The 26,067-nt window shown below is 53.9% G+C and overlaps 7 protein-coding genes across 7 annotated transcripts, besides 2 other annotated features; 5 read left to right on the top strand and 2 right to left on the bottom strand.

Moving 5' to 3' along the window:
- Positions 1 to 206: 206 nt before the first annotated feature.
- CYME_CMB091C (similar to eukaryotic translation elongation factor 1 alpha) lies at positions 207 to 2,036 on the top strand (the record flags this gene model as incomplete). Its single annotated transcript, XM_005535132.1, has 1 exon — positions 207 to 2,036. One exon carries the CDS (start codon positions 207 to 209, stop codon positions 2,034 to 2,036), a length of 1,830 nt encoding a protein of 609 aa, XP_005535189.1.
- A 500-nt stretch (positions 2,037 to 2,536) lies between these two features.
- Positions 2,537 to 2,656: a sequence feature (possible transcribed region).
- A 1,531-nt stretch (positions 2,657 to 4,187) lies between these two features.
- Positions 4,188 to 5,009, top strand: CYME_CMB089C (probable vacuolar pH control protein CLN3; the record flags this gene model as incomplete). The annotated part of the gene is made up of 1 exon (XM_005535131.1): positions 4,188 to 5,009. One exon carries the CDS (start codon positions 4,188 to 4,190, stop codon positions 5,007 to 5,009), a length of 822 nt encoding a protein of 273 aa, XP_005535188.1.
- Positions 5,010 to 9,679: 4,670 nt separating this feature from the next.
- CYME_CMB088C (probable nucleotide binding protein Maf) lies at positions 9,680 to 10,303 on the top strand (the record flags this gene model as incomplete). The annotated part of the gene is made up of 1 exon (XM_005535130.1): positions 9,680 to 10,303. One exon carries the CDS (start codon positions 9,680 to 9,682, stop codon positions 10,301 to 10,303), a length of 624 nt encoding a protein of 207 aa, XP_005535187.1.
- A 441-nt stretch (positions 10,304 to 10,744) lies between these two features.
- Positions 10,745 to 13,561, bottom strand: CYME_CMB087C (hypothetical protein, conserved; the record flags this gene model as incomplete). The annotated part of the gene is made up of 1 exon (XM_005535129.1): positions 10,745 to 13,561. The coding sequence occupies one exon, from the start codon at positions 13,559 to 13,561 to the stop codon at positions 10,745 to 10,747; it is 2,817 nt and encodes a 938-aa protein (XP_005535186.1).
- A 461-nt stretch (positions 13,562 to 14,022) lies between these two features.
- Positions 14,023 to 14,565, top strand: CYME_CMB086C (hypothetical protein; the record flags this gene model as incomplete). The annotated part of the gene is made up of 1 exon (XM_005535128.1): positions 14,023 to 14,565. One exon carries the CDS (start codon positions 14,023 to 14,025, stop codon positions 14,563 to 14,565), a length of 543 nt encoding a protein of 180 aa, XP_005535185.1.
- Positions 14,566 to 19,214: 4,649 nt separating this feature from the next.
- Positions 19,215 to 21,840: a sequence feature (possible transcribed region).
- Positions 19,440 to 21,467, top strand: CYME_CMB085C (hypothetical protein; the record flags this gene model as incomplete). Its single annotated transcript, XM_005535127.1, has 1 exon — positions 19,440 to 21,467. One exon carries the CDS (start codon positions 19,440 to 19,442, stop codon positions 21,465 to 21,467), a length of 2,028 nt encoding a protein of 675 aa, XP_005535184.1.
- An 820-nt stretch (positions 21,841 to 22,660) lies between the features above and the next one.
- On the bottom strand, positions 22,661 to 24,340 carry CYME_CMB083C (chaperonin containing TCP1, subunit 3; the record flags this gene model as incomplete). The annotated part of the gene is made up of 1 exon (XM_005535126.1): positions 22,661 to 24,340. One exon carries the CDS (start codon positions 24,338 to 24,340, stop codon positions 22,661 to 22,663), a length of 1,680 nt encoding a protein of 559 aa, XP_005535183.1.
- Positions 24,341 to 26,067: the final 1,727 nt, after the last annotated feature.

Raw genomic sequence — 26,067 nt, 5'->3', positions numbered from 1 at the left:
CCAGAATTCTAAACCAACGTACGAATCCATATGCTCTTATTGCTTCACTCTGAACGCCAAGGCTAGACGTATACAAAACTTCCAAGAAAATATCGAAAGGCAGGAACAGAGCGAGTACTTCAGCGTTCCATGGTCTTCTGCCACGTATGTAGACTGCGAAAACAATTCCGTTTTCGACGTTGCGCTTGTGCGGGTAGGAAAGGTATATGCCCCGCTGGACGCAAGAGATTGCCGAAGCTTTGGACGACTATCGTGACGAGCTTGATGACGGCACCTATGATGACGAAGAATCTCTTTCATTGGAAGGCGATTCGCTCCGTGCCCATGTTCCTCCGGCGCGAAGTTTCCAGTCGACTACGAGCCGGGAGGACCCTGCAGTGAAGACGAAAAGGGCATCTCGGACCGCACCAGAAGTCGGTGTGCACAGCAAAGCAACCATGAAGGCGTCGAACAGGTCTGATCCTGTTGCGGGGAAGCGTGTATTGCACTCTGCGAAGATTGTAGAGACGTCGACGCTCCCAGCACAGCAGCCTCAACCTGCGACGGTGCGCATGACGCCGACCGCGCACCCACAAGAGAGCAAACCCAAGCGTGACGCTGCCTCCAGCCGAGGACGCCTAGCTGAAGCACTCCAGGAACAGAGCTGCCGTCATCTTACTGTTGTATTCGCTGGTCATGTAGACGCTGGCAAGTCAACGCTCATTGCGCAAATGCTCATACAACTAGGAGGCGCGACCTTGACAGAATTATCCCATGCTGACCAAAGAGCTTTCCAGACGCCCCAAGAAGCTCCTAATCTTGCTTGGATGTTGGACAGCGAGCAGAGCGAGCGGCAGCACGGGGTCACTGTGGACATGGCTATACGTCAAGCGTCGCCTCCGGATGGAACCTTCACGATCAGCTTTCTGGACTGCCCTGGGCATCAGGACTTTGTGCTTGCATTTCTTCGAGGAGCGTTCTTGGCGGATCTTGGGGTTCTGGTTATTGACGCGCGTCCAGGTGCGTCTGACTGGGCCATCGAGGATGAGCGTGGTCAGACCCGGCGACATGCCCAGATTCTTCGTCATGTTGGCGTTGAGCAGCTCGTGGTGGCGATAAACAAAATGGATAGCTGCCATTACGACGAGTCACACTTTGTGGCTCTGCGGAGAAGACTGGACCACATGCTGTGCGGCGAACTTGGCTGGCAGCAAATCGTTTACGTGCCGTGCAGCGGTCGATACGGCGAGAACACCGTGGACGGTACAGCGCCTGCTCAGCTCCGTGAATGGTATCGACCACCTGAGTATGAGCCTTTGTCACTTTTGGGAGCCATGGATAGGTATTTGCGCTCTAGTGCCGCATCACGCGTGACGCGTCTCAGGGAGCCTGGGATCTTTGCGGTGCTCGCTGCGGACAGCACGACCTTCATGGGGACGCTTCTGACCGGCACCCTATATGACGGCCAAGCGGTAACACTCTGGCGGACAAACGGCGATACCCTGGACTGCGTTCTCGACAGCATCGAGACACTACCGGAACGCCTTGCCGTCGATGCGCTCCCAAGTCGTTGTTTCGGCACGGTGCGGCTATCCGCTCGAGGGCGGCAGCGAGCCAAGTCCGATGCCGGAGAGTTTGCCAGCAGCGGGGCGCTCATGATCACCGCCCCGGAAGAGCAGCGTGTGCGTTTCGCGAGTCGCATTCGAGCCCGACTGTTTGGACTCGCCTCAACGATGCCCGTCCTACCAGGTCAGCGACTGGAACTTTTTACGGCAGCCGTATGGGGCATTATCGTTCGTATTCGTTCATTGCACAGTGACGATACTGGAAGTTCGCGCAAAAAGCTGCGACGGCTCCCGGAAAACGCTTTCTCTATCGCAGAAATAACTTGTGTAATGGAAGGCAGTACAGGGATCGGAGAACGAGATGCATTGCTCGGGGAAGATATCGCGCTGCAACCGTTTGCGCTCGCTAGTAGCTCCCGTGAGCTGGGCTGTTTTGTGCTCCGTTTTCGCCAGAACCTGGTGGCAATAGGTGAAGTCATTGCCTTGTGCTGACGCACGCGCATAAGCATATGCATACGCAAAAGCATATGCATACGCAGACTCCGAAGCACTTGCAAACGAACATGGACGTGCTTACGCACAAGCAGTCGCCCAGGCATACGTATCTAGCCACAGAGAAACGTATTACTGGTGAGCAGAGAGCCTCATCTGGTGTGACCGAGCTCGACACATGGTGCATGCCCAAAATGATGACGCGTCTGTTCGTGTTCCGTTGAATTTCCGCAAAGAAAAAGGTTGCTTATTCGTTAGCTTTCGGTGGCAGACATCGCGACACGCGGCTTTGTAAACACGATGATCGGATTTCCGGCAAAGTGCTGCTTGACAGCAAGCCAATAAATACCCTGCTGCTCGAGAACGATATCCGAGCATCAATACAATCACTGCGAGTTATTTCCATGAGCAGTGTCGCTGTAGAGTTAGAAGGTACGAGGCGGGGCTTACGAGCTGGACGAGGTGCTGGCAGTACTTCAGGCAGACGGTCTGCGGGACACCGTCCGCTTATGCTGCGCTCCAAGCACAACAGAGTGCATTCCTTATTCGCATGTGCAGTGCTAGAGGATCGTCATAAGCTGATTCCTTTCGCTGTAAACATTTATAAGTTTTACGGACGCCAAAACGCTGGTCTGTTGTCTCTGCTAAGGGCTGAATCAGAGACGCGTCGCTGCGCTCACATCCGCGACGGTGTTGATGATGCTGCTTGGTCTGATGAGCACTCGCCAATGCAGCTACTGGAGCCTGCTGGTAAGGAGAATGTCTCGTGACGGGGTCGTCGCCAGCTATCCGAGCGATCAGCAGCAAACGCCTCGTTGAGTTTTCGGGCTGCGGTTCACTGGCGCACAGACTTTCACGGTAGAGTTCCACAGTATCCGAGTTGACGAATGCTTCTCAGATGAGCGCGTGTTCGAGCTTATCAACCAGCGCCCATACGATCAAGCTCATTTCTGAAGGCTCCCAGAAGGGTGTTCAGCAGACCGAAGACAAAAAAGACGCGTGCGCCAGACTTCGTCAAAGTGACCGTTTTCAGCACTGTTCACAGCGCACGTCCCAGTGCTTCTTTGGTTCACTGCTTTTTATAAACATTTCGTAACATCCTTGCGATGTGTCTTCGTTTCTGATCAAGGAAAACCCCGGTTGCTCAACAGCGTCCATGAGTGCCACTCCTCCGCGCGAACCCCGTACGCAAGCAGCAGTGTCGTCGAGTCGCTACGGATACCGAAGCGGAACCATCCGACGCACCCATGCTATGCCCCACGCTGCCTTACAAGAACGCATGAACGAAAAAATCTGTACAGAAAAGATCATCTTGCCACTTTTACGCCTTAATCAGCTGGAGCTAGTTCCAGGTTCACGATCATATCTCAAAGCGATCTCCATGAACGTACCCGCAGCAATCTGGCTATCGCGCGCTTTGAGGCTTTTGGGTACTGGACCCCGTCAAACGGATCCGCAAAGCCCCGTGGCACTAGGTTCGCTTAGGCGAACTAGGGCGGTGAAAGGCCCCATAAGTCTCTGGAAGTATCGCGGATGACCGAGAACCAGGCTCCGGGCGAAAGCGTCTCCAGCACGAGCCACGGCTTCGACAACCGGGTCAACGCAGCAGCGGTGCCCTCACGAAACCCTCTCGCAGAGGAGTCGTTGACACCTCCGAACTGGCGCACTGCTCTTGTTTTCTTCATCTTTGGTCTTATAAATAACTTTGCATATGTCGTGTTTCTGAGTGCAGCGGAAGACTTGTTAGAAAAGCACGCTGGTGCAGTGCTATTCGCCGACGTGGTTCCGGGCTTGCTCGTCAAGGTATCACTTGGTTTTTGGTTTCGAGGTAGTGCTTATGGCGGACTCGTTGCATTCGTATCTGTGACGGGAACGCTTGCCTTCTTATTAGCGGCTGTGTGCGCCGAACGAATAAGCGTCTTGGCGCGGGTATTGCTGCTTGTGTCCATCTCCTTTATTAGTATTGCAGGTGCGCTCGGAGAGGCGACGTTTCTCGCGCTGTCGGCTGTGTACGGCTCCGAGACTCTAACAGGATGGAGCTCCGGAACCGGTTTTGCTGGAGTTGCAGGCGCAGCGAGTTACGCACTCCTTGTAAGCGGATTAGGCTGGCGTCCCAAGACATCGCTGCTGGCGCTAGCATTCGCGCCGCTCATGATCGCAGCTGCATATCAATGTTTGCCGTCACCCCAGTATTCGTGGCAGGTATCGCGAACGTCTGGAACCTGGAGGCCAATGAAAGCTGTCTCAGACGCAGAGATGGGGTCATACTCGCGTGGAGAAGTGCAGTATGCAACCACCGAAGCGGGGGTGTCGGGTGAGCCTCACCGAGCCCTTCTTTTGCAGCTATGGCGCAGTTTTCTCCTACCCCTCGCCCTGGTTTATTTTGCGGAGTACAGCATCAATCAAGGGGTGTTACCGACTTTTGACGGGAGCCCCTATTTCCGTGAAGTCGGATCTTTGGATAATGCACCAGCAAGTGGTGACCATGGACTCTACCGGCGTTTTCAAGTTATCTACCAGGTGGCAGTTTTCGTCTCGCGTAGCAGTATAGCGGTTGTGCGAATCAGCCGGTTGTGGATTTTTCCTGTTGTACAAGGCATGAATCTCACGCTCCTCTCGGCAGCTGCTTCTGGATCGCGGTTTTTCACGAAGGGCTTCTTCTCGAGTCGAGCCATTGGATGCATCGTCTTTCTTGAGGGTCTACTCGGTGGTGCATCCTACGCCAATACCTTCTGGAGTATTCGACATGGGACCCATCCGCAGGCACGGGAATGGGCACTGGCCGTTTCAACGGTTGCAGATGCGGCTGGCATCGCAGCAGCGAGTGTTTTTGCAAGCTTTTTGGAGTGTCGACTTCTCGCCGCACAGGGACGTGCTTGTAACGGCTTCTTAGAAGGCGCCTCTGCTCGAGCGTATCGAGAACGAATAGGAACGGCCGCTTGGAAGCAGTCTTCTCTAATGTATAGCTCTTGAGATGGCTGCGCGGGAGCCCTCGAGTGGCGCCTCGGAACCGGGACGCCCCTTCTCGTAACTCGGACTGTGTTCGCTAGTAGACGAATCACAAACCACGGTTTGGATGATTCGCGAGTCGTGTCCCGGAGATGAATAGCTAGACAGGTGGACTACCCCGGCGTTTGGGGGCGTTCTTTGAACACGTACATCGCTCTCCATCGAGGTTCGTTGTTCAAGCTCAGTGTGAGCATCCTACGACTGATTATCTGCACCTGCTGTCTCAGCGATGATGCCGTGCGGAATGCATCGGAGCAGGTCAGCTTTCGTTTGCGGGAATGCATCCGGCTTCCCCTAGAGACAGGTATCTTGAATATAATGGATTTTGAGCGAAAGATAATCTGAGGAGACCAGGACCCTCTCTCGAGCTCCATTGCAACGAGCAACGAGCCGAGCAGCAGTCGGGCGGTATCTGCATCGCGTAGGTTGCGGCACTGAAGAGCGCCTCTCGAAGCACGCCATGGACCTTCTGTTTTTGTGTCCGTGTTTGTATCCCGATAGATCGTGACACCTCCGCTGCATCAGTCCGGAGTCGCACATCGTCTTTGGTTGTCCATACTTTTATCAGTCTTGGTACGTCATTGATCATGCACCAACTCCGGCATAGACGCCATACGCTCCCGATTGTAAACTCCGCGTCCATCGCAAGACGACTCGACTGCAAGTCGCCTCGCGGAGACGCCTTTGTCTGACATCCGGTCTAGTAATGGACCCTAGTGCGAGAACCCGCCAAAGCACACCGACAACAGTACCACAACACTTTTTCATTGCTGCATCATGAACACATGTAGTGTGAAGGAAGGTCCGCACTCGGATCTCTGCTACGCTGGCTGCGAGCCTTCGTAGGGCCTCTTCAAAAGGAACGGAGGCCGCACGCCTGGTTCCCAGCGATACGCCCGCGCCTATGCGAAACGAGCTTTATTCAGCAGCCGCCGACCAGTAAAAGCTATCTGCCATGTTTGTAGAAAACGCTGGAGCTTGATCGGAGGCTACTACTCGATCAATCTGGCCTTCCGAAAAACAACCTTCTACGCATGCCTGCAGGAGCTTGAGTAAGTCCGGCTCGAAAGGTTATTTCATGGAAAAAAGCACGGTTCAATAATTTCGCAACGCGGGTGGGTGACATTCAGGCATCCGTTGAACTGATTCTCGAAACGAGCGGTATTATCTGTTGTGGACGAGCGAACGCACGAATGTCTATGTTTCCGGGAATGCAGTCCTTTCTGTTGAGGTGATCGCTGAAAACTAGATATATGGGAATTTCGAATAATGGACCATATTTGTCTTTCACCGATTGCCATGGTAAATCATTCTCGGTGTACGCATTCGGCGCTCTAGCATATCTGGGTCGCTGACGACATCATCCTTGTGCGTTGCTTCGGATGGAAACCCGACCCTCTCTCCTGGCCGATACTGCTTTTCTTCATCGCAAGCCTTCAGCGTTCCAGCACAATGCCCACACTAGCTGCGAAAGGACTCCCTCCAAATTCCTCCGAAGATAAAGCCGCTGGTCGCTTTGGAAGCGTGGGATAGTCCCGACTGCTGATCGAAACCTTCAAGTCATGCTGCAGCAAGTGCTTGTGCGCGTTGTTCCTGGTCGAATCACACCAAGCCAAGCCGCCCACGGTCAATGTTCTCGTAACCTGACCTTCGGTCAGCTTTTTGTGCGACATCCCGTGCATCCAGCGTCGATTCACGCTCTTCTCCCGTGCAGGTTTCAGTGCGCACCTGTGCTCGCAATATATGTATGCCGTCCTGTACGCAAAGACGGGCATCGTGCAGCATGGGTTGCTGCACTCTTTGTGTGCTCCACATGCGGCACGAGTGCGACCCTCGCGCCCAACAGCATATCCAGCGCCGTAGGCTACAACCAAAGAACAGACGCAACACGTCTGCCAATTTCTCATCGAATGCAACGAGAGAGTTGCGAGTGCACGTTTTTCCCCTCCGAATAACCGGAAACGTTGGCGACCTCAACACGGATGCATGTGCTTTAGCCAAAGTGCGCCCGTATGACCCATCCGGACGATCATGTATACTCTATGAGAGGCGTCTGGAGCATCATTCCCTGCTCGATGCGAAGCCCAGTGTGTCAAGACAGGTCGTGACGCCGACATTCCGCTTGCTGGTGCGCCTCGTAGCGTCGAACATGCCCGACTCTCGATGAGATACAGCCATAGAAAAGCCGGGTATGTATTCCGTCTTCCATCGAGAGCATCAGTTGTCGCACCAGGGTTGGACTGAATACGTACCGGCAGACTCTGGACAGCTGCCCGTCCTGTCTCCTACAATCCTACCAACAGTCGCTTGAGGATGTATGTTAAGGCGAGAGAAGGAAGACGAATCTTCCCAGAGTAGGAGGCATTTTTCGCTAAACAACGTCCAGCGTCTCACTTTGGGCGAGATTCTACCAGGTGATGTGTTTTCGTAGGAGTGCCTTGACCATGGTTGCAGGTTGATCTCGTCTCTCCGTGGGTTTTTCTCCTATACGCTACATCCGAATGTTCTCCCTCGGGACTCACTGGTACTGGGCGGGCGGCGCGACCGAAGCGAGCCCTTCCGCTCACTTCCTGGCACGAGCAGAGGGTCAGTAGCCCAGTTCAGGGATAGTACCAGCACGGAAGGACTCGTCGACGGACGGTTCCACAGATGCGAACGACTCGACTATCGATCCGGGAGCGTATATTGGCGTTTCTCAGCAGAGAAGATGCCTTTCATAGGATCGAATCTCGGAGAATCGGCAGGCACAAATAGTCGCTCAATGCCAGTCTCGGGTACGTGCTCCTGGACCGCCTTTGGATGACGAAAAGCAACGCTGTATAAGAGCAGGATGGAAGATGGCGGTAACGGGGAGCCACGAACTGCTTAGGTGACGAGAAGCGTTGCCGAACGACCCTGTGCTTTTCTCGATTCGTAGGCGACCAAGCAGTGGAATCATCGCCAGGGCTGACGTTGCCGGAATGCTCGCTCGTCTATTCTGCACGGGCGACAATGGGGCCCTCTTCGAGTGCCCTCATGCAGATCTACTACGTCTGAAGTCTCGTCGAGTGAGACGAACATTCGTTGCTGCGGCAATAAGCTTTCGTATTTGGGTGCGACTCTGATAGTTCGGTGAGCAACGCGCACCGCTCTCCCATAGAGGCATACATCTTACTTTTTCCATCCGTGTCTGTTCTCCACCGTTCGTATCAGCGTTGCGTAAAGTTGCCGCACTGTTGCTTCTTTGGTAGCGTTTCGTGAAGAACGTATCGCACGGAAAGGATTGACGAGGAAACAGTCGTCGATAGCGAGTTTGATAAGTTCTATTTTGGATGCACACCACGTAGTATGTGGACTACGAGAAGGGTGGTTCCTGTACCCGCCGTTCGTAGAATGACTTGCATGTGAAAGTAAGTTCGTGTTTCACATGCAAGCACTGACATCATGTAGTGCTTACGTGACCTTTCTCGAATGTACGGGGTGAAATCTTTTTGTCGAATACCGGCGACGGGAATCAGAGAAGGCAAACGATGCGTGCCGTTCTAGGTATTTCAAAACCCATTCCAGTGAGCATACCTTTTCGCGGTATCGCAGATGCCACTTTTGATGGATCCAATATTCCAGGAACGTTTCAGCATATGCGTTGGCCACGTTGCCACGCTTCCGGTTCCGCAATGGCCGGTATAAGCTGCACCCGGCTGACTACAAAACTGGCATTCCATTTGGCTTATTCTCTTCGGGAATATCAGGGGCATCGAGTTCCACATATTCGCTGTACAATTCGCAGCAAGAGCACCTGTCTGCCAATGGAAGCTTTGCGTACCAGTTCCCCGCTATGCCAGCGGAATGAGCGGAAATATTATCTTGACCCCGTAAAGGATGGCACGAGAGTTTCTCGCGCAGGATGTATTGCCTGTGCTTTAACGCATCAGGAACATACGTTATTCCTTTATGATGCGCTTTTATGGATTCGAATACACGTACAGCGATTTAGCATCCATATTGCCGCGCTTTCTGCCAAGTACGTCTTCGATGATGTGTCCAAGGTACGCATCAGCTCATTAGAGGGAAGCTTTGGCCTCTCACGCAGCGCTTGAACGCTCTTAATACGCCGGAAAGAGGTAACAAGCTTCAGTAGTGTACCAAAAACCGCATCTCGACTCCACGAGGGCTACCAGATGCTGATTGCAACTTTAAATCAGCTCGCGGGAGTCGATCCAAGGCGGAAGAGCCGTGCCTGTCTACCGTATCGTTCAGGATCGATGCGTCTACTTCCGATATCGCTGAATGGAAGAATGGAATCGGTATCTAGCGGAACGTAGCTCTTGTCTTTCGCGGATACACGCACTTGCCAGCCTTAGAGCAATATTCCTCTGAAATTCGCTCACTGAGCCCGGCTCGAAGCGACCAACAGCAAAATCGCCGAACAGTGAAATACTGGCGATATCGGGAGTACTTTTTATCGAATGCGCAAAGTGATTCATTCTGTTTAAACGTTCGATGCTTCTCCAGAAGCGGCCAGCTGGTTCACCGCTCCCGGCAGGCGCCCAAGTGCCGCAAACGTTGTTCGGCTTCTCCTGGCCGTATATCAGCCGACATCGTTTCATAGTTAGGCGTGTTACCGCCGACCAGCTACTACGAGACTAGACAGCGATATGAACCAGCACCCACGGCCTTTTAGACTGATTCTCGGCTCTTCCTCTCGTTCAAGACAACAGCTGCTGAAGGAGCTAGGCTACGAGTTCAGCATCCTCAAGCCGGGGATCGACGAAGAAGCGATCCGTCACCCCGAGGCAGAACAACTCGTTCGACTCCTTGGCAACGCCAAAGCCGATGCGCTTGTGAAGATGCTCAAGAATGAAAAGGGGAGCAGTCGGACTACAGCGGAGCCTCTGCTGCTCCTTACCGGTGACCAGGTGGTGGTCCACCAGGGTCGCATACTAGAAAAGCCCCAGGACCCGGCTGAAGCTCGTCAATTCATCGCGTCCTACGCGAACGCTCCAGCGATAACGGTTGGGTCTATCGTTGTAAGCAACCTCTCAACCGGAAAGCGGTATGAAGCGATCGACCGGGCCGAGGTTTACTTCCATCCAATACCAGAGTCAGTGGTTGAGCGCCTCATCGCTGAGGGCGCCGTTTTTGCGTGTTCCGGAGGTCTCATGGTGGAACATCCGCTACTGACAAAGTTCGTACACCATATCGTCGGTACTGTGGACTCAGTCATGGGACTGAATAAGGACTTAACTAGGGCCCTGATCGAACGAGCCCTGGCCGACTGAACGACCGGCCCGTAGGATGAGGGGATGCCCACCAGTAGCACGAGCATATTCAGGATCGCGTCTGATGGGGCAACGCGATCATGGTGGATGCTGCGAAAATCCTCAGACCTCATTGCATGGTCTTCTGGTCCAGATGGATCCGGATCCGCCTGTCGTGCGGTTTCCGACCGTGCACAGCGCGTCGTTGCGTCTGGGCTGGAGCGTGGTGCACCAACACAAGCGCTAGGTGATGCTTTTGCCATGGAATCGCCACGCGTACTACACCCGCCTGCGTGTCTTGCGAATCACTTGAAATGCATTCAAATAAGTGGCATGGTCCTTCAGGCCCTGATCGGCATCGACGCTGCACAGAAATCGCAACGCGACACAGCATTGAGGTCAATGCTGCTTGTCGTCGCCTTTCTCGTCGTCGATGAAACTGGCAACGTAGACGCGACACGTTCACCCAAGAAGGTTGACTTCCATGATGTCGCTACACACATTGACCTGGTAGTAAGCGAGTAGCGTCGAGAACGCAAAGGGCCGAAACGGATCCGGGCGCAGACTTTGCACATACGAATGGTGCACGGGCAAAGTTGCACCCGGCAACGCTCGAGAGCGTGTTAACTCCTCGGGAAACGTGGCCAAAGGCTCAGCGAGCTGCTCCCGGATGCAATCCATTTCCACATCACAAAGCTGCTTACCCGTTTCCGCCTGAAAAATTCGGACGATGCTCTCCTCGCAAGAGCCCGTAATGATAAAATCCGTTTCAAAACAGCGCATATAATAGGAGCGAGTGTAATTCGCCGTACAGCCACGTGTATCGATCGACAGCACATTCATCGTCCGTCCGGAATAGGTTTCCAGCTGGACAACTTGGTTATCTTCACCGGAAACGAGCAGCCGGGAGTCGTCGGGAGAGAAACAAATCATCACGTTACCACGACGCATCTGCCGTCGATAGATAGGCGATTGTTCGCGAGTATCCCAGAGCGCAACGCCCTTGTCAAATGAGCAGGTAGCGAATATCGTCGGCGCGTGATGACTAAACTTCACGACGTTAATATGCTTGCGATGGCAAGCATGAAACAGTCGAATCTGCTGCTGCTTGCGAATATCGTACAAAGCAACGTCGATCGAGTAGCCGCTGGTGATGAACATTTCATCGGAAGCGTTTGCGTGCAGTGAAGTGAGTCCCACAAACTCCGGGAATCTGCTCAGTGTGTGTGCCAAGGAGCCTTCATCCTCCGCAAAGCGAATCAGCCCCACAGCTCCGTTATCGGCACCGGCAAGAAGCGTCTCCGGATGCTGCCGTAGCCAACAAAGCCCCAGCACAGTGCCGCGGTGGGTAGTTGCGTCCCGCCAATGATAAACATCACTCGACGTCGGAAAAAGCGCTCGAGCTTGTGGGATGGATCCAGTGAGAGAAATCTCCGTCAGCGGCTCCCCGGAGGCGCTCGTATTCATGAATAGTACGGTCCCTTGGAGTGTGCCCACTGCAACGCGACCCGGTACCGATGGGTGGTACTCAAACTGCCGCGGTCGATATGACGGCGGCAATACGAGACGCGCTCGCGGTCTATCGTAGCGGAGACGGAGAGGAGCGATCCGCTCAAGGATCCCCATACCAAATCCGCGTCTCGGGCCTTTCGCGTGATCACTTCCGTTCTCTCGTGCTTCGACGCGGGAAACAATATGGCTCTGACGCTCATGCCCGAAGCCTGATAGACCCGTATCAAAGTATTCAGCGTATTTGCTCCGCGTTTCCTTGTTCAACGGAGTACCATTGAGGGATTCAAGCGTTGGCACCTGAACCGTAAGAAAAATCTCGAGCTTGGATTCCGCTACTTCTGCTTGTGCACTGCGATCCGACCACAGCATCAGATTACCCGTGGTTTCTGGATATACTCCATGGACTACCGGGTTAGGAGACGCCGCCATTTGCCGGGCGATCGGAGCTGCCCGCAGTCGCCTCGTCTGCAGCTCGTCGTCAACTGCACCTTCCATCGTCTGGGCGCCTGCAGGCGACGACGTCGCGCCTGCAGCGGCCGGCGATGTCGCACCAGAGACTGCCCGAGAGTACGAGCGAAGACGCGGTGTCCAAACGGCGAGCTTATGTGCGCGGGTATGCGTTTCCAGAGGCTCTTGTGCCTCTGAAGAGTCAGAAGATGCGTGCACACCGGATCTTGTTCGCTTCCAAGCCTTGAGTGACGGTATGACGTGCCAGCGCGGTACGATAAGCGGTGGCTGATCGATCCACAAGTGTCTCACGGTTGTGCTGAGCGTACGCACGATCTCTGCGAGACTCCACATGCTGCGAATTCTAGTCGATGCCAGATGAAGAATTTGAACGCCATCGAGGAGGCCGGCGGTGTTCGTTGCACTTGGATGCGCGACGGGGCAGTGGTTCAGAACCAGCTCACGAATCCCGAATTTGTGCTCTGCTTTGAGCATCTGCAGGCACTGCATGCTCGTCTCATCCGAGAGCCAGAACCCAGTCAAACTACAGGCAACAAACCGAACAGTTCGATGCCCATTGCACGGCCAGCTTCTCAAAGCCAGGACAAGCCGCGAAGCCTCCTCATTGCCAATCGGTTGACCAGAGATATCCACCTCCGACACAAGGCGAACGAGACTCTCTGCATACTTGCCTACAAGGTAGAGGCACTCCGCAATAAAGAACCAAATGATATCTCCCGTAATACATGTATTACGGACTGAAAGATCGATAAATACTTGCTGCCCTTGGGCTCCACTGACTAGGAGTACGCTCTGCTCGAGAGCGCGTATGCCGTTGTAGAGAAGAAAAGCCCAAAGATCTGTCAATGATCTGGTGTGCTCAGCGCTTACTTGATTAAGCTCTGCAGCATATCGCGCAACAGCCTGGTTCCAGTGCTTCGGAAAGAGCTCAGTAGCAACTCGCTGGAGCACACGTCGCAGCGCAACTCCAGCGTTCACTTCTGAAGTAGCTAGCTTTTCCAAAGCACTCAACGGCTTCGCGGCAGTAACTCCAGCTCGGACATTGTCCACGACGCCTCCGTTGCCACAGTGCAACTGCCCGGAAGCGAACAAGCCCTGCGACACACTCGCCGGCGCCGTCGCCGTCTTCGAAGCCGCGCTGCGGTGCTCCGCGGCGTCAGAAAACGCCGTCCACAACAGCGTGCTGTCCGCCGCCTGCAGGTTACTGCCGTCACCAACGAGGTCGTGCCCGTGCTGGTGATCCCTTACAAGAACCTCACCTTCGATCCCACCCGTTCTGTCATTGACCCTAGACCGCATGCGATGCACTTAAACGACAGTATACGCGCAATAATCGTAGCATTCGACTCTATGGAAGTCGCGTCGCCTTAACCGCACATCATCGCTTTCTAGCAAGAACAGATCCGCCGGCGGGACACGTTGCCGCCGAAATCACCCAGTCGAGCTGCACGCTGATGCGGCGCCCGCGGCGATCGCGTGCGTCGACGAGCCAAACAACAACGATCGAATCAAACAACAATGATCGAGCGCAGCGATCACTGCGTGCGTTCTCGCTCACGGATCACGCGCCGTTCATCGAGCGCGCACTCGATCATGCGTGATGAGCGTTGACGCATACGCCCCCTGCGTGTGCGATTCGAATTCGGGCGCGCGATCCGGCGGCGTCCATCGATCGCACTCGAGACAGTGGCGTGCGTCTGTTGGCGGGCAACGCACGCTTGCTGCTGCATGCCATTCTTGGCAGCTGATCCAGAACGCGTATGAGCACCGAGGCTCGTCTAGCGTGTTATCAACAAGCTGTCCAGCTCGCAGTTGAGCACCTGTTTGCGGAGACTGAGGGTGCGTTTCTGGAATCGTTTCATGAACTTCAGCGTGTCGTGGACGGAGGGTCGTTGACAGCGGAGCGCTTGGAAGCGCTTCGCGAGCAGTTTGTGCAACTCGTGGCGCCCTCGGCCGTAAGTGAGGCAACGTTGCTGCTGGATGCGTTTGGTGTGAGGGAGAAGCTCAAATATTTGGATTATTTATGTGAGCAACAACCGCCGCTTGTCGATGGTCGCCGACACCTGGCACCATCGAAGCTGTCGCCTTTGCGCGTTTTCCGGGTGCTGCGGCTGCGCGAAAAGGAGCACGCGCTTCAAGAGATGCGTGAGCTGCTCGCCGAGGAGGAGTTTCGTTCACGGCAGCTGGACGATGAAGTGACCACACTGAGGACTCGGCTAGAGGAGCTGAAACGAAGAAGCGAACGGCCGTTGGAGGAGCTGAACAGAGCTCTGCGAGCGTTGAATGACGTGCCTTCATCGTGAGCGCGGTGCTGCGGGTGCGCGACGCTCGAGGGTGCCGAGGTGAGCAGCCACGTCTTTGGCAGATGTTTGCGTCCTGCGCAGAGAGAGCAGCCTTACGGCTATCCAGTATATTTTTTGCCAGGACTAGGCAGCAAAAAAAATTCTCGCTGTTGAAGACGGTTGATACTAGTCCAGGAAGGCGCTAAATGAAACTGGCCGAGAAGCAGTATTTATTAAAATCGGATAAATGCGACGAAATGGAATGCAAGCATTGTCCACTGGGAACGAAAAACCATGAAATTTCCTTTCTTCACAGTGGTCGATTCCTCGGACCGGGAGTAGAACTCGTGTGCGAAGCGAGGCCCAATGGATGCCTGTGAGGATTGTATCCGTCACCGCGCCTTGCAGGATTCTAATCCTCTTTCGAGTGCCCAGCCGGCCCCAAGTTTTGCTTGCCGTCATGGCCATCGCTTAGCTACGCAATCGTCTCGCTGACTAGTACGTTGCGTTTATCCGTCACGAATTGACTGCGACATTATGTTTCGCGACGATGCCTCCCCGGAATCTCTGCGTTGAATAGCGGCGTAGAAGCGGCATATCGCATGCGTCGACAACTAAAGCAATGCTGCACAGGCTCCGGACCATATTTCCAAGCCATGCATTCGTTTTCGATGTGGATAAAGTTTGCTTTCACCATGCAAATGGATTTGGCGTGAGCTCTTGCGCAGCACGCCGCTCTGCACTGTATGATGCGCTCTTAATCGGTAAACTAGCCTGCACGGCATCGAAAGCCGGGTCCGTTCACAATGGAAAATTGACCTGCTCCCTCTGTCCCTGACTATAGAACGAATCCGAAACTTTTTAGATATGCAGCGTCGACATTCCAAGTGCAGCAATAAGAGGCTACGAATCCAGACGACGTTTTACGATCCTCGGTCGTTGTTTTGGAGTGGTTGCCTCGAATATTCGCCTTTGGAACTCGTTCCGAGACCATCATTAAGGTGACTCGGCACGCGCTCGAACAACTGTCGTAAAGTAACCGATATCGTGATCTAATTTATACATGCAAGCCTCATTTCGTCTGCTTTCCCTACGAGTCGCATGCTCAAATCACACCTCCATAACAGACTCGATCTTTCTCTTTCAACGCTTCTCGCTAGCGCGGCGACGAGCGCCATTGGATAGAGGACGAACCAATGACACGTCGTCCCGTGCTGGCTAATGACAATCTCATGCCGGAAGTTCAGTGAACTCGTCATGTTAAATAATTAGTTCCGTTTGAAGACACATTACGCTTGCTTGGAAGCCATTAATGAATCGCGCTTCAGCAAAGGCATGCTACCACTCACGGGACATGCTCTTAGACGCTCCCATTATTTCTGTCGTGCTGGCATGGAACAGCGCCAAGAAAGTGGACTTCCGTCACCCCAGCGATCGCTTCCAGTGGAGCGTGCATTATCGCTTTTGGAAACTTAAGCGTACACGGTAAGAAATTTGAAAACCTGATCTTTAACGTGGTCTTTGCTTTCGTTATTTTCTGCGTGATGGGGCAGTATTGCGTTCCACATACCCTCTGTCGAATGGGACAGCGTGCGTTTTTGCCTGTGTGCAGCGGACATAGCACTCGTCGACGAGAGAGCACAGATGAAGCCCCTGATTGTCAGGTGCAGCACTGTGTATGGAAACGGGGTAGAACACAGATGGTTGCCGTCTGTAACCAGCACTGGCATGTACCGGGCAAGGAAGTAAACCCTCCGCCTACTACAGGGCCTGCCTCAACGCGTGAGATCTCTTGTACGTATGGGAAAACCTGACCATCGTAAGGCGCCTCCGCTGCGACGTTCGCACCGAGCGTGTACGCTGAGACGATGAAATTTTGAAGCGAGGCGATGATCGAAGTTCCCGCCTGTGCGTTAAATGCGTGAAGAAGATCCAGAAGCGGAGAAATCGGAACTTTAATGCCGTCATCAATATCTCTCGACTGTTCATTACGGAGCTGGACCTAAACGAAAGGCCGTATGATTTCTTCCTTGGATATGGTACAGAACAAGGAACCATTCGCAGAAAAAGCCCGCAAATGCTGTCGTTAATGAGAGAGGGAAGAAACCGAAGCTTTAGCGTTTCCAATCGTGCTATTTTATTCTAATATGGGTCCAAACGCCAACAATCATTCTCATTCCAGATTTTCGGCCAGTAGGCTGCGACGAGAATAGCACGCAGTTTTGCACTGCGCTCTTTCCAATTCGAAATGATAAAAGGATACTATTGCGCCGGCCGAGGACTACAATACATTCGTAGCTGGTTGGATCCATCCCCTATCGGAAGCATCATCGAGCAGAGCGCTCGCCCTGTCGCAATGGCGTTCAAACGCAAGAACTTTCCAGAGTCAATTTAAACATAGCATGGATCTGAGACCTGCACTACGCCGTGAGCGAATGAAATCTCGGCGAATCAAAAGCAACGTAGCGCTATCTAGCGGACAGCTGGTAGAAACTGTCCAAAGAAAGAGACCATCTCCTTTTATCGCCACTCGACAGCGGTTCGAGGTTCGCACGTAGCGAAGCGTTTTTTGACGGAGGCGGTCCCGACCTGGCGCAGCTCCGCTGAATGCGGCAAGTTCTGTATCGATATTTGAGTACATTGGAATGAGTCCATTTAGCTATGTAAGGCGTACACGCTGAAAATTTGGGTCTGTTCCAATTGCCATCCCGAATAGCCTTCGCCTTCTTTTTCTGCGACTGCTTCAGCTTCTCTCTCGGAACTCTGGATTTAATGAAGCCGGTCTGTTTTTTCTCCAACTCCGTTGTTAACAGTTGAAAGATTTTGATGATGATCTTGGAATACAATTTTTCCTCTTTCGGTGGTTGTCAACACAGTTCATGGGCAGGCGGATGCTTCGATCTACGCCTCGCTTGCCATCTTCATCTTCTTTGCGCACAGGCTAGGTGTTTTCTACGCAATGGTCACACTTGGCTGTAGTCAAGTATCCCTATATGGGCGCCAAATCGTCTCCACCTACGAGCGCTGCCCTGCGGAGCATGGAGCCTTGATTCGTTGCTCCATCCATGAACTTGACTGTTACAGAAGGCTCGCCTCGATGCCCTCATCTGTTTCAACGCTTGCTGCCGTACCCTGCAATCACATACTTTTTCTGGGCGATTTTCTCCCCGAGTAGTATATCAGCTGTATATGGAAGCGGATGTCGTTCCATTTGATAGAGAATTCGTGGTTCGCGGTGTTATCGAAGACGAAACCTACACAGAAAAGGAACTCGAGGCTGGCGAACAAGTCGAGAACTTTCGATCCCTTCACGCTTGCTTCCTGCAATTCTGTGACGCTCTCTCCGATGGCAGCGGTTTTTATGATAACTAAAGTCCGAGCCTATGACCGTTTTCGAGCGAATCAGACGAGACGGCAGCCTCGAGGAGCATACCCCATGGGGGTCTCATGCTGCAGCGGGTAACCATTCTGTAGATGTCACCGTTGGCGGATTTGTTTTTCGAATGAAATCGATTATTTGGCGCAGGAGTTCAATTGACCATGGGCACGAGCATGAAAACTAGTAGTTGAGGGAAGAGGTCGACTCATCTCGCCATCCAATCTGCGGCTCGAATGGCTGCACCCACGAGTTTGCTTGAGATTGCAAGCACGAAAACTAGGACAATGCATGGTTTTACCATGCTGGGCGTACATAAAACAGAATTGTAGAGGTTTCTACATATCCACTGGATGACCATGTCGGTTATTTTACGAACCTTTATTCGAATACGTCACGAATCATCTTGCTTCCGGTGACATATCGAATATCCCCGGCCAAGCTGCAAACGTGTCATTCCGAAAATACCACCGCGGGTCCTTCGACCACGATTCAATCCGCAAGACCATATCGCTACACATCGATTGTCGAGGCCGTACACGTCAGAAAATTCTGGATAAACTATTTACATGCAGGAGCAGAGCGAACATCTAACTGTTTTATCGTATTCGGGCAATGGAGCGAGAAAGTTTCGAAACCGAGGGTTAAAAGAATATCCACTCCCAGCCTACTCCAGCCTTTTTCAACCGGCCTCCTGAAGTCGGCTTCAGCTTCTCCTTGTACACTTCGAGCATGAGAGATTACCGGACAAAATTTGCCCACGTCAGCTCCTCGAGTCTCTTCTTCAACGTCACAAATCGTCTGATATTGATGGCGGCGCTGAAGTCTCGGTTCACGAAATCCATGCGTTGGTTGCCTCTGGTTCAACTCTCCATGGCAGGGATTCCTCGAACGTGTGCCCTCTGTGCCATCAAAGTCTGGTCATCATCCCGTGAAGTAGCACATTTTCTCGTCTGTGTCCCTTCTTCTGCTTCTTTTTTAGTTGCTCTACTTCAGTCGATACTCGGTCGGAAGAGGAATCCCTACATTTTTTGTATCCGGCATTGACGGTCCTCCAGTATCCCTGACTTCTGCGTCCATACCTTCCCCTTGCATTTTTTATTTCCTCTAATGAATGCACTTCGAGTATATCTGTTAGAAACCACGAAAAAGCGTTTTTTGACACGCACCTGGGATGGAACACAACTGAACTGGAAGAGTACAAGGACCCTGACGATGAAGGGCCGAATTCCCTCGCGATACGGTCCATGGCCTTCGAGGAAGCGATTTATGTACAATTAGGGTTATAAATGTACAATTGGGATTCTTTAGGTTACGACCCATGGCGATGGCTGAGCAGCGAGACCCCGCCGGCAGCGCCGCTGTCGACTAGCGATTTCGCGCCAAATAACGATTTCCCGCGAGCATTGCACATCCGTGCGCGCTACTGGGAAGAAAGGGTTCTGTATTCCAAGGTCCTCCGAAAAGCTGAGCAAGGCAAGGCGACGCACGGAAACGCAACGCACGGGCTCCCGTGTCCATGAGAACTTCGCTTTTTGGGAATGGCGGTGGAAAAGCTTCAGGTTTGCGTTTTGGGAAAAGAAACGACCACAGGCAACGTTCTCCTTACCCGAAACTTATGCCAAGAAGTTTTCGGCTGGCGTTCGCTTTCGTACCTGCTTGTCGGAGCCAAGCAGCGAAGTTTCGTTTTGCATCAGCGAGACCTAGATCGGCGTGTGAGAGGCGAGGTTTCCATAGATACTGGTTGATTCGTGGTGTCGTTCAGGGTCAACTCAAAAGCTGCGAAGGAGTCCACGTCACCGCTCAGCTGGAACCGGGGCATGCGCGCGCTGTAAAGATGGAGACTCTTTTGAATCAAGCTGCTCTCCAGGTGCAACAGTATTTGAAACATAGCTACTCGCACGCGCATGGCTCGCTGCAAGGCGTAACGGAGCAGAGTACGAAAAAGGTATCTGTGCGCGTAGCACCTCAGCGGCTGCAACAAGCATCCGGTTACTACCGCGTCGCCGACTCCAAGCAAAACCCATGTGTGCTTGCAAAGAGTTCTGTAGAAGCACTGTCGTCGCCCCAGACAATCTTGCGACAAATTCCGGGAGCAATTGCAGGTTTCGTGCTTCTCGGATTCGCTGTACCGTTTGCCATGATATCGTTCACGCTTAGACTGACGCAGAGAAGGCCGCGGAAAGTTCAGAAGCCTGAACATTCTATGCCATCCGTGGCCAATGCGCGGCTAGAATCATCGTCGGGGATTGCTGCTTCTGATAGGCTCTCTGGACCTTCATGGGCTCCACCGAGGGGCGCATCATCCAACGTTAAAACAGATGCGGACGGCGCACAGGTTTCCCCTAAAACGGTGACAGAAACGGGGCAGCACGCGTCAGTGGCAGCCTCTAAGGCATCCTGGTGGTGCGCGCTGCAGAGGTTTTTCATGAGACGCGAGGCTGCTTGTCCAGGAACTGAAGGCATCGATGCTTCGAGGAATGGAGCGGCACCAGGCTCGGAAGCAACGTCGGGAACGCCGCTTTTCGAGGCGCTCTATGCGGACTGCCACGGCAGCGTTTTAGCCATACGCTGTGCATCGCTTTCGAGAGCAGAATCAGCACCGGGAGAAACGGAGCGACGACCCGAATTTCCCGCTTTTTTGAATCATTTGCAAGGCTTTTCACATGGACGCCTTGGCGAGCTGTGCGAGCAATGCAATCACCGGAACAAGAGGCAAATCCCCCAAATCATCGGAGAAGTAGCGCGAAAACACATTGAAAAATTTCTCTTCAATATCCATGCATTCATGAAAGAACGAGACTACGGACGTGCACTCCGCGAAACCGATGCGCTCCTCCGCTGGTATCGGAACTGGCTCTGCCCGTGCATCGATGAATGTGCTGCCGGTAATGAGCAAGTAACGAATGTTATGCGCAAAGTAGTGATACCGCAGAAGCGGCGCGAGCAGCAGGAGTCGTTAAGCGACGCATATCGCTGTTATGTTTCGCGGATGTACAAGAGCACCATCTTCGCACATATGATCGCTTACGAAGCAAAAAATCTTGCTGCACTTCGGAGTCTCTTCGGCCTCGGTTGGTCGCAAATTAAGGAGCTCGAAGAGGCCGTAGCCGCGGAAGTTTGGCGATGCTCGATTGACGAAGCGCTCTCCATCGAATCAGAGACGGAAGATCGAACGCGGCGCGCTAGCCATGTTCAGCAGCTTCCTCTGCATGAGCCGCACACTCGAAAGCGTTTACGTGAGATGCGCCGCTTCTTGGTAGCTGTGCTCGGCGAGGAACGGGCATCATCATCGCTCTCACGTGCAGCCAAGCCAATTGTCGAAGAGGAAGCCATCCGGGTACTCATAAGTCGACGGTTTCCTGATGATACTGAAATCCAGCGTCTTATCGTTCTAGCTGCATGTTTGGACTGCGACGTTCTGGACGCAATTCGCAGGGCAAGTGAAGTGCTCGGTATCGAACACTCCACCCGCGTCAGAGTGCTCCTGCATGTGACGAGCCAGAGATTGAAAAACGATTTTTCGAGTCTCTCATTTCGCAGCTAGCACTCAGCACCGATGAAACAGATGCGCAAAGCGTACAGCTTTGAAATGATGCCGTCAAAGTACCGTAAATGAAATAAATCGAAGATCAATCCTGGATACCTCTTGCAAACTGTGGCGTCTCTACTGGAAACAGCTAGTGGAATACATCCGCGACACAAACCCGACCAGATTGCAACGACCCCTGCCTCTCCGTTAAAAATTTCCTACTTTCGTTTTTGACAATGAGCAGCTGCCCCTAGAACAACAATTCGATATGCCCAGCTCATGTGCACAATCAAAGGCGAACATTCATCAGCGCATTGCGGCACGAGTGTCAACAGCTATGCAGGGCAGCCGCCACAGCATCTCGGGGCGGTGCGTCGTTTAGCACCTCGTTTTCCGCCGAAAAGCAATATTTCGAGCGATGCACAGAGAATATGTTCTCCGCCTCTGTCCACTCGCTGGTCGCGAACGGTCCAGATCAAATGGAAATGTACGCGTTACGTGGAGACGCATGCCCCAAAGAGCTGCTGTTGAGAAGAGCAGATCGTACTTATGCCCCATATATAAAGCTCCCAGGGATGGGTATCGCCGCGTAACCAGCAGAGAACCTCCGTGCCGTCAAGCATTCTTCTACCGAATCAGAACACTGGATTCTACAAGACGTTGTGGTTTCTGCTGAAAGGCACGAGTTCGTTACTGTGCACGGCAATGAAAAGGTTCATATCCTGTTGAACAGCGCTACTGCAATAATCTGGAATGGTCTCACTGGGTGCTCGATCACACGGACGAGTTGCAAACGCACAGAAACTTCAATACAAAAATCTTTCTGTCAAAAGCTTTTCCCTCCTACGAAAGAGCAAAAAAACTGTCTGCTGATTGAATCTTTATCAGGGAAAGTCTCCAAGCAGATACGCAACCGAGTAGGCAGCTTGCACATACAAACATCTCTCACAGTCAGCAAAAACTCCAGTCACCGAATAGAGAATAAGAGGTCTTTTCTACTGCCACGAGAAGAAATGTAGTAAAGAAGAAGCAACCAAGTCTATGACAAAGTCTAGCGATACAGCCAGAGTGAAGAAGATGCTAAGCATACGAACTCGCATGAAATTCAGCGTATGCCCGAACGCGATTGCAGTCGGCACGACCCAGACTACTGTACCGGTCTAGTGGATACACCAGCTGCACCCTTGCAAACATCCCGCAGATGCTCGCTAGTCCGTGGGGTTGGCGTCTTCGGTAGCGTCGGCTGCTCCTGTGGCGGTGCCGCTGCCCTCTCGCTTACGAACAGCGCTCAGAATGTCGTCAATACGCAGAAGCATGCACGCAGACTCCACTGCGGTCTTAAGTGCTTGCGCTTTCACAGCGTAGGCGTCCACAATACCCGCTTCAATCATGTCGATGAGCTCGCCACTTGTACCGTCTACGCCAATGTTCGAGTGGCCGGCTTCTGCGTGCTCTGCGCGAAGCCGCGTAAGGAGCCGGACCACAGAGGTGCCGCAGTTCTCGGCAAGCGTTCGAGGGATCACCTCAAGTGCCTCAGCTGCCTGTCGATAAGGCCACTGCGCAGCGCCTTCGACGAGCGCAGAGCGCTGCAGCAGAGCCCGGCTGAGCGCCATCTCGGTGGCACCACCACCGGCAACGACGCGACGGTCACCATAGAGGCTGCGTAGGACGCACAGTGCATCGTGCAGGTTGCGCTCGAGCTCATTCAGCGTGTCTTTACTGCCGCCCCGCAGCAGAACGGTGCACGCGCCTGGTGCCGTGCATTGCTCAATGAAACTGTAGTACTCCTCGCCGAGGCGTCGAACCTCGAAGAGGCCCGCTCCCGTCCCGATATCCTGTTGGCTGGCCTCCTCGATACGCGACACGATACGCGCACCGGTTGCTCGCACGAGCCGCTCGTTGTCGGTCTTTCGCACACGTCTGAGGGCGCTAATGCCCGCCCGCATCAGCAGGTAAGCGGCCAAGTCGCTGATACCCTTCTCGGTGATAACCAAGTCGGGGCGCAGTGCCGCGATGCGCTCGCACAGCTGGCGTACAACGGCCTCCTCGGACTGCAGGAGCGCCTCCCAGTCGGCCTCGCGTGTCACCTCAACGGTGAGCTGGGACTCGCCCTTGCGGTACTCCAGCGGGCAGTCCAGGAGAAGCAGGCGCGGATTCTCAATGCGTCGCCGCATCTGCGGATGCACAATGTCCTTGTTGAGGACGACACCGCGGATGACCGCGGAATCATCGAGGTCGCCACCGGGGATCTTCTCGACTCGGACCAGGTTCTTGATATCGAGCGGACGCTGGGTGCCGGCTCCTGCGGTGATAGCAGGCGCGCTGCTTTCTGCAATGAGCTTCACCGCTGCGAGCGACCAGGCGGCAACGCGCTCGCGGTAGACAGCAGCCACCTTGGTGCCGAGGCAGGCACGCAAGACGCGCTGCAGCTGCGCCTCATCGTTCCAGTCCACTGCAATTGCACACCGCTGCTCCAGCTCTGAGAGCGCATCCTGGAGCGCCCGCATGTACGCTCCAACGATGACAGTAGGATGGACGCCCGCCTCTAGGCACGGCTCCGCGGCCTGGAGAAGCGCCCCCGCCAGCACAATGACGCTGGTCGTTCCGTCACCGACTTCCTCGTCCTGAGTGCGCGACAGCTCCAGCATCGCCTTGGCCGCCGGGTGCCCCACGTCGATCTCTCGCAGGATCGCGTTCCCGTCTGAAGTGATGACCACACCTCCGATAGCGTCGAGGATGAGCTTGAGCATCGCTCGCGGCCCCAGCGTCGTCCGCACCACGTCCGCTACCGCTTTAGCCGCTGCAATGTTCGCAAGCTGGGTGTCGCGACCCCGCTTGTGCTGCGACTTGGTGTTCACAACATACACTGGTGTTGCGTTTTTCAGCATGAGAAGTGTCGCAATCCTTGCAGCCTCCGCTTCGAAGGGCACAGCGTTGCCAGCACGTCTCCTCAGAAAGGCGCACTGTGGATTCCATCGATCGATACGGAGCTTTCCGGGGCGATCCGTCCACGGGGCAGCGCCTCGACGAGCTACGAACTGGGGAGGCAATGCCCGCTACTCTTTGTGTCGTTTGCAGCTTGCTATCTATCTCGTGAGGAGACCAGGTTTGGGCTAGCCGAACATAGAGGTATCTGGAGAGCAACGGTGGTCTTTTGCCTGGTTATAAGCAGGAATTGTGCGCACAGGGGGTTCTGGTTAGAATTATCAGTTTTATAAGGTTTCAAAACGCTTGCTGCGGGAGACCTAGCCGTAGCAGAAGCTGCGTCGGTAGCGTAGACGACTGTAGCAGCGGCTGCTGCAGTCTTGCATGGGGTAAGGCTGGTAATACAGACGACGACAACGGCTGTGACAGTCGCAAGCACGTGTCGAGCAGAGCCTAGCGAAAGTGAGCGCCTCGGCTTGTACAGACGTCCACCAGGGACGCGACAGTCGTCTAGTGAGTCGAATCTTCGATCAAACCGACTGAGTTTGAGGGCAGGCCTACGTATCTGTGAGAAGGAAGCAGGGCCGCTCGGCGCCTTATATACTGTGCGAATCCAGCGCGGCCTTTGTTTTCAAACAAAGGTACCCCTGAGTGGTACCCAGTTGTGTGTGCGCTGAAACGCCCTCGACAGCAGCGTCCACCACGAGAACGTCGGGGGTGTGGAGTTTGCGAAGGAGTGCAGGCCTGTCTGCGACGAACTGAGGTCGTTTCCGGGCAGCTACAGGCCGGTCTTGCTGCCAAGCGTTGGCTGCTTCAACTCGGAGGACTCCGCCTCAGTATTGGACGCTGGGCGCAGAATAACACATAAGGTGGAGTTTCCGGACGAGTGTCGCAGTAGCAACGGAGGCTCCAGCGCCTCTCAGAACAAATCGAGGTCGCGACAGGCCCACAGCGTCCTCGTTGCTCGTCTACGTCGCACGAGACCCGACCAATTGAGTAGTTCTGGTTCCACGGAGGGAATTACACTGCGGAGCTGCTGGCCACGCGACCCCGCATCACATCTCCTGAACACTGACGGCAGGGCGCTCGCTCTTGTCGTTTGTTTGGCTCCAGAGTTCCGCAGCAAGTATAGAGCTCGCACTAGGAAATAAGCGGGTACTGCGCTGGTACCCTTACATTTTGGACTGTACAGAAGAGCGCAGTGTGGAGCTGCGTTTGCGACTTGCGTACTGGGCCGACGCAACGCCCCCGAGTGTGTGCCTGCGATCCCATGCACAGGGTGTTATCCTTGTGTTCGTTTGTTTCTGCCGCGCTAGACGTGACTTGTTTGCATATCGACCCATAACTGAGCCCACTACGCGGAACGCCGCCAGACGCAAAATTATCTGCGCCAAGACTGCATTTTCCCCACGTCTTCGCAGCCGCTTGCAGGAACGAGCACGTCAACCGTCGCGAACGAAGCATCTTTACCTGGACGCATCGCGGACGGAGTGCGCTGGACTGCACGCGCTCACAGCCTCTAGACTGCAAACCTGACGGATCAGAGGCGCTGCGCCACTCCAGCGCTTCCGAGGCGGCAGGGGTCAGCTCCCGGTGAACACAGGCCAGTAGCTACGATTAAGGTACCCACGCATCTACATAGCAAGCGAGGAAGGGAGACTTCCGAGCAGTTAAGAATTGAGATTAGGCA

The sequence above is a fragment of the Cyanidioschyzon merolae genome, chromosome 2 (assembly GCF_000091205.1).
Source record: "Cyanidioschyzon merolae strain 10D DNA, chromosome 2, complete genome".
NCBI classification, from domain to species: Eukaryota; Rhodophyta; class Bangiophyceae; order Cyanidiales; family Cyanidiaceae; genus Cyanidioschyzon; species Cyanidioschyzon merolae.
This window is presented reverse-complemented; position numbering and strand designations above follow the sequence as displayed.